Source organism: Drosophila ficusphila, unplaced genomic scaffold, assembly GCF_018152265.1.
Source record: "Drosophila ficusphila isolate 14025-0441.05 unplaced genomic scaffold, ASM1815226v1 contig_475, whole genome shotgun sequence".
In the NCBI taxonomy this organism is placed as follows: Eukaryota; Metazoa; Arthropoda; class Insecta; order Diptera; family Drosophilidae; genus Drosophila; species Drosophila ficusphila.
In genome coordinates this window covers 26,664-34,220 of record NW_025064394.1, presented here as the reverse complement: position 1 = coordinate 34,220, position 7,557 = coordinate 26,664, and the positions used below count along the sequence as shown (strand labels likewise).

Sequence of the window (7,557 nt, the reverse complement as noted above, 5' to 3'; positions counted from 1 at the left end):
TGAAATAAAACTATTTAAATTAGTTGAAGTATCTTAGCTGTCAATTTGCGGATATCAAACTATTACTCTTTCTTTTAATTTATTTTTTATTTCCTTACAAGTAACAAACCTTTTTTTCCAGTGTACACGTCAGGATGGCTGCAAGTGCACTCTGCAATTATGATAACATGTGCGCCCTTGCCGCAGTCTGTCCTTTGGGCCACTGCCTGCTGCCAACAAAACAAGTTAATAGTTTTTACGCAAAATTTTCTCAACAGGCAGCTGCCTTGTTTCAGGTTTTTGCGGCATGTTGAGCTTTGCTCGGAGCAGCTTCCATTGGTGAAAATGCATTTGCTGCTCTGGTTTGCCGTGGAGTCCTTTTAAAGTTTCGCCTGTTTTCCTTTTATGTCATAGAATATTATGGTTGGAGCATAACCACGCAATAAAATGGGGCCAGAACAACCAATCAAGCGTTGTTTTATTCATCAGCTCTGCTTTAGAAATGCATTATCATAGGTACATGGTTATTACGTTAAATATCGATTGGTAATTGCAGCACTTTCATACGAGCATCAATTGAAATATTTATTGTGGGGCGAAGCAATTTCTATGTTGGCTTAAAGAGGGAAAAATTAGCCAAGCCTTTGCAGACTCACGAACCATTGACCCCAATCATTCCCTACACTTGTTCACTTCACCGCCTTGCAGGACGACAACTCACCCTCCGCCGACCTCCCCAGAAATGTCGTTCCCTCTTTTCAAAAAACCAAAAAGTTGTTACAAAAAAAAAGCAGAAAAAAGAAGTGGGCAAACAAAATGAGAGAAAACTTCTGTGGAAACATTTCCCATTCAACTTCATTCGTTTGAAACCGAACAATTCCAAGGCCTTTTACAGCCACTTGTTGTGGCGTTGGTTTTGGTGAAATGGGGGCTTTCTCCTAGCCAAAAACACATGTAGTAGACCACGCCCCCATTTTTTTCATTTTTTTTAAGGAGTAACAAGTATGTCAAGCCAAATAAACTCTGCAGATAAGAAAAGTCAAGCAAAACAATCTACGAAAATAAATTACATTTTAACCGAAAATAATGTTTCACAAAAAATTTCCCGAAAAGGGAAAATTACGATGCGGATTACCATAAAAGGCCTACCTATCCAAACCGCTGGAAAAAATGATTGTGCAAAAACTCGAGCTGAAATAACAACAACCAAAAACTGTTGAAAAGTTTTTAAGTGCAGAATTTATAGCTACCGATTTGTTGTCTGGCCCTGGTTTTGCTGCTTTTTTTGGTCCACCCCAATCCACAATCCCCAATCCACTTGCACTTAGTGCTCGAGCGAAATCAATATGGCCTGGAAAAGCGCATAATGAGTGTGCCGCCGTGTGTGTGTGTGCGACTGCATTTTAGAAAATATGAAAAGTCGAGGAAAACTTATGGCAAATGAGTAATGAGTGGCTGAGCCGGGTTGACTTTGCGGCAGGAGAATCTGGCCGCACCTCCTCCAAATGTCCGCCCACTTGCAATAAACCCAAATTTGAAAACGAAAGCCCGAGCACAAAACATTCGGTTTGGCCAAAATGGATATTAAGAATTTCTAGAATTTTATAAAAGCAAGAAAATCGTTAGTTGATTTCTTCTTTAACTTTGATAAATTCCAATCACTGATTTAATACCACAAACATTTAATTCTTACAGATTAATTTCAAACCGAAATCTCAATTCAGTTATGCATTTGTTTTAAAGCAGTTTAAAATTACCATTAAAAATCTCTTTTCCTTTATGAAATTCAAGCTCAACCACTCAAATGTTTGTGATACAAAATATTTCTATGTGAAAAGCTACTTGCAGGCACTTTAAAATGTTGCAATCTGCAATTGCTGATTCTCCTTTTTTAATTAGTTGTTGTTTGTACTCTAAAGTTTGACAAGCACTTGAAAAACTTTTTTCGCTTGACATTTAAATGCGTGTACGTATATTTACGTGGGCGAGTGTGCCAGTGCGAATGTGTGCCTCGGTCGCGTGAATTAATTAATTAAATATGAGATGGGCGTGGCTTAATTGGCAGGCATGGCTTCGAGTTCACTATTTACTCCGATCAACTTAATTCAATTTGCGCTCAGTCAAGAGCCAAACCGGCGAAAGTCCACAACTTCACATCAGCGCTAACTTAACTTAATTAATTTAAATATGATTGACGATGTCATATATGGTAGATCCACACACATTCGGCGCAAAGTCCAATGCAAACAAACTATAAAAAATATGATGGGAGTGTGTACTCTGTGGGCGAGGATTAAAAGATTTCGGAAAAGCGCTGGAAAACTGTAAACTTTAAATCGGATGAAAGTCAATAAAGTCACTTAAATGATTTGTTTGATTATGAGACATAATTACTACGAAAGCATGTTTAATTTAAGGCATATAAAATCGTATAAATTATGGTAACTCTTGGTTTTCCCTAAATAACTAAAACTTTTTTAGCCACCCTGATAAACTGACGCAATCAGCGGCCAAGTTGACACAATTTCTCCCTCTTTATCTGCCACTCAGCCAGACGGGCATAAATTATTATTATATTATGCAGAATAAAATGGGAAAAAAAGTAAGAAATCAAAAAGTGACGTGGAGACTTCGCCCGAGGTTGAATTTTTATTACTAAGTCCGCTGTCTGGCACTTTCAAAATCGGAACTTTTGGGCTTGGCTGAGATCCTCGTAAGCCGGTTCGAAGGACGCTTTAAAATGGCGACGGGCGGTCGAGAGTTAAGAGTGGCTGATTACATTTGAATCCCTCTCATAACTGTCAGAAAGTAACTCGGTTGCAGACTGGTCTGCTCGTGGCCTGCCGTCGGCAACACGGCGTATGTGTAATATGCGGAGTATATATACTCGCATGGTATGGGTTCGGAGCTGGCTGTCATTATGTCATAAACACATGAGAATGTGAGATGTTTATACTTAAAAAGCGCTCGTAATAAGGCTGCCTGTCAGATCCTGGCTAGAGGCCATCCGAAGTAGAACCTGCCATCCAACACTTTGGGATCCAATGCGATGCAATGCGATGCGATGAAGCTGCCACCTGTCGAGCAGTTGGATCCCATTGTTCATTGCCACAGGAGTCTCAGTCTTCCATCGCAGCACGGCTCATTTGGTTTTCATCCCTGCTCGAACTGAAATGCATCATCGCTGATTACTTCTTTTTTAATTTCGGTTAAATTTAATTAAGCGAACTTTGTGGGGCGAATTCTGAGTGCTTCTGCAGATGCAGGAGGATTTTACAAATTGGTTTGGGAGAAAATTTAAAAAGAAAATATGCTTAATAAACTGATTAAAAGTTTTCTTTACGTCAGAATAATTTTAATACTAAAGTATACCATTTTTTAAGGAAAATAAATATTTCTTTGTGTTTCGAATCCATCACCCTTAATATATCTTTTATTCCAGAGTTTATATAGTCACAAAGTCAAGCATTCAGTGGTTAAATTTTCGACTATGTGGCAGGCAGTCGCCCAAGTGCCCAGACTGCTGCGGTTGCCAATATTGCGCAAAACGTTGTAATTAAAATTGTTATCTTTTGAAATTGAAGCGCACACACACACACACATTCACACACACTTACGTAAGTACAGAGTGAGTGTCCGTGTAACGGAAATCCATGCAGGACGTCAGCGATTTGTGCTATGCCACACGGCTGGCATATAATTTTACACCTGTCTCGATGACTAGGATGCTTGATGCTTGCCGGCTGCCGGGCATCATAACTGCCAACTAACCCGGCCGACCTGGAACCCCAACCCCTCTTCACCTCCTTTTACCCTTCTACTCTCCTCTGGATTCTCCACAGCCGCCAACTTGGATTAAACGATGTAGCTGCAGTCCGTAGTCTCCATATAACGAAGCACGGGTCAATTGCCGGGGCACAATGTGAGCTATTTTTGGCATTTTTCATAGTTGGGTGTTTTTGGTGATATGATATACGAAGTCTGGCAAGTCTGGTACGTTGATTGGGTGGTTCAGTATATGAAATATGGGGTTTTTTTGAGGAGAGGCAGCCAAAAAATGCATCGAGTGCTTCTTTATTGGTTCCCTAAGAGTAAAAAAATCCACTATAACCAGAAGAAGGCAATAAAGATTTAATTGTTAACACTTTTTAAGTAAGCTGCCATAAATCCATTTTATATCATAAATTCATTGCACTTTTATTGCCCAGATATTATCTCAAAAGCTCCTTTTATTATTTAATAACTTTCCTGTCTAGTCTTTGAATATTGCCCTTTCAAGATGTCAATCTGTGCTGGTATCCTTGTTTGGTTATCCTTACATGCCACGACATGACAGCAAAATAACTTGCTATTTATAAACTGCTCATTTATTAAGTGATAATAGACTGGCTGGCTGGCTGCCTTTCAAGCAAAACAAACTGCCCAGAGAAACGCCCGAAAATATGCAAAGAACTCTGCACCAAGTGAGAGTTGACAAACTTGGCCATTCGGGCTTGGTGGCCACAACAATTTCATAAGAAATTCGTGTAAGTCTGTTGACGTCCCAACATATTACTCACTTACCCAGATACTTGGGCATACAACTTAAGGGCTAAGGACTTAGGACTCGGGAGTCTCCCTTTGCCTTTTACGTGGGCTTATCCTCGGTCGTTTAAGTTTGGGTTTGGCATATGTAAAACTTTTAGCAAACATGACAACACACAACCGAATAATATCGCATGCCATAAATTACACTTAAGTATTTAACAGCTTTATAGAAAACAAGCAGTGGTTACGCCCCCAAAAACCAAAAACCAAAGATCTAGCCAGGCAATAAAATTCCAACGAAGGCGGATAAACAAAGTGGGCGGCAACACGAATTGCTTTTCGAGTCGAGAGTTTCACTCGTATTTGCATGGTTCCCTGTCGCAGCCGTATACTAAATTTTATCATAGCATCTAAATACATTTTTCATCAAAATTCCAGTCTAGTCGGGTTGGGGCAGGTCTCCGAGGTCCCCCGATTCCATTCGGGTGTGGCAAGTCTAGCCAAAATCGTGATGACAGCGAACAAAGTTGTGAAGCAACAGGATGGTGGGGCTTGAATTACTTTTCAGATTGGAGGGGAGGTATTTTGGGTTTAGTATAGCAAGATTATATACTAAGTTAGCAGAGTGATTTAGTTGAATGTTGAACTGTTAATTTATAGATGTTTAAATTCGGTTTGATTAATTTTTCACTCCAAATATTTAATCATTCCCAACACCATTTAATCACAATTTCTAAATTTTTTGAAAAACTCTTGCCATAGCATTTATTCACTAAATTTACAGGGAAGCAGAGGTCTCGTCGATCCACTTCTTGAGGGAGGCGACATCGGCATAGACTCCCGGGTAGCCAGTCCAGGCGCATCCGTTGCCCCAGGAGACGACGCCCACCTGCTTGCCGTTGGCCACCAGCGGACCGCCGGAGTCGCCCTGGCAGGCGTCCTTCTTCTCGCCGGTGGCGCAGACCATGGTCTCCAGGATGGAGTCACTGCCATAGTTGTAGGTGTCCTGGGCGCAGTCCTTGTAGTGCAGCAGCTCCACTCCGACCTCCAGCAGGTTGTCGGGGGATGAGCAGAAGAGGAAGCAGGTGGTGCCCCATCCACTGACGACGGCATTGGTTCCCGAAACGGCTTCCGAATCGGCCAGCTCGATGGCGCGGATCTTGCTGGTCTGGCGGACGGGGGTGCTCAGCTTCATGATGGCCACATCGTTCACCATCAGCTTGCTGTTGTAGCCCTCGTGGTACTTGAAGGCCCGCACGGTGACCACTTCGCCACCGGAGCTCCTGGAGGTGGATCCCAGACGCACTTGCAACTCGCTGGCGGCATAGGATTGCATGCAATGAGCGGCGGTCAGAACGGTATCCGAACTGATCAGAGATCCTCCGCAGAAGTGGGAGCCCTTGGTCGTCTGGATGGACACCTGGTACGGGTGGCTCTCGATTTCGACGGCCTCGCCGTTCACGATCCTTCCGAAGGGGAAGTCGATGTCCGGATGTCCCTGGGCACAGGAGACCAAGACGACCAGCGCCACCACGCTCAAAAGCAAACGATTCATTCTCACTGCGATCACTAAACTCAAGTTCATTGAGACCATGGCCTTTTATAGCGAGTTGGTTCTTCCAACCCTGAATCTTATCGAGAACCTATTCGACCGTTTGAGGTTATAAATCAGAGTCTTACTTTATCAGGGTCTTAATTCCCTGACGGTATGCCGGTGTCTGTTGATTAGGAGTGGGCAATCCAATCCAAGGCATTATCTACAGATGGTAAATCTATCTGACAATCTATGCCACAAAACAAGTTCAGATGGGGAAATCTAAAATTTGAACCTTGATAATGATCTGTCTATTTTTGGATTCGAAAAATAAGCACTTCGTCATTATGGGCTAATGGGAATTTAAGAACTTTACAAAGAAGTTAAAGCAAAATTAAAGCAACAGACGGATAATATAATTAACCATCACATATAACTTTTAGTTTCTTCCTTTCTTAAGTTCATAATCCAATTATGACAAATAAACCGATTCCCTTGGCCAGTAACCCACAACCTCGAGCCATTCAGCTATCTTAGAATGATTCCAAAAACCCCAGAATGCATTCACATGCCGGAGACAGCTGCAATCTGCTCAACCGAAGACACAGCAGTCACAAAGAACCGCGAACAGAATAAAGCTTTATCTTATCATACGGTCTCCGAAAGCCAGTCCGTAACTAACTTACCAAGGATATAGTTGAGGGAGGGGATAGAGCGGGGGTTAAGGGGGGGTTAAGGGGGTAAAGGGGGTTGAAAGGAGAAGGAACAGGACCCTCGAGGCCACGAACAAGACAAACGATGGGGAACTGAGTTGACCAGCCACGAGCAAGTGCAGCAAGAAGTTAACATGACCATGAATTTGAGCTGCCAAAGTTCATTTTTAATTTACCACACACACACACGCATACACATACTCACACACACATACATATATGGATGCCACCATTTTTGGGGAGAAAGGAAACGCACTCGGAGGAGAACAATCTATTAAACCCGCACAGGAGAAGCCAGCAGGATTCGCAGGATTCGAAAGCGGTCTCATGTTCGTCCTGTTCCGAAAAGTTGTTGATATCTATTACCGAAGATTTGAAGCAGTTCGCCGGCATCTCAACTCAACTTAACTCTTGCAGGAGTCGAAATCGTTGGACGAGAAGATTTCGAGGGGGGAAGCAAAGACAGTTGCCAGTTGAATGGAACCGACTGCCAGCTGGGCAACTGATTCCGTGGATACACAAGGACACAAGGAGGGAGGATTGGGGGATTGGAGGATAGGAGGTCCTGCTGGCACATCCACATGTCTGACATGACAGTTGGTTATGCCGGGGCCACAAGGCACGTAGCGCATTGCAGTTAAGATTCGGATTTGGATTTCCTTCGCCGGGCGTATCAAAGGAAACAACGGCAAAAAATCTAGAAAATACTACAAAACACTTATCTGGGTGACAAATAGAAAAAGAGCGGAATAAAAGGCTTCCATGGCCAAAGGAGGGGGGAGGGGTTCCTCCAACTTGGCAGCG

The 7,557-nt window shown here is 42.7% G+C and overlaps 1 protein-coding gene across 1 annotated transcript; it reads right to left on the bottom strand.

The window, feature by feature from the left end:
- Window positions 1-5,244: 5,244 nt before the first annotated feature.
- LOC122320363 (trypsin-like) lies at window positions 5,245-6,061 on the bottom strand. Its single transcript, XM_043208555.1, has one exon. The coding sequence runs from the start codon at window positions 6,059-6,061 to the stop codon at window positions 5,285-5,287; it is 777 nt and encodes a 258-aa protein (XP_043064490.1). The 3' UTR covers window positions 5,245-5,284.
- Between the last annotated feature and the right edge of the window lie 1,496 nt (window positions 6,062-7,557).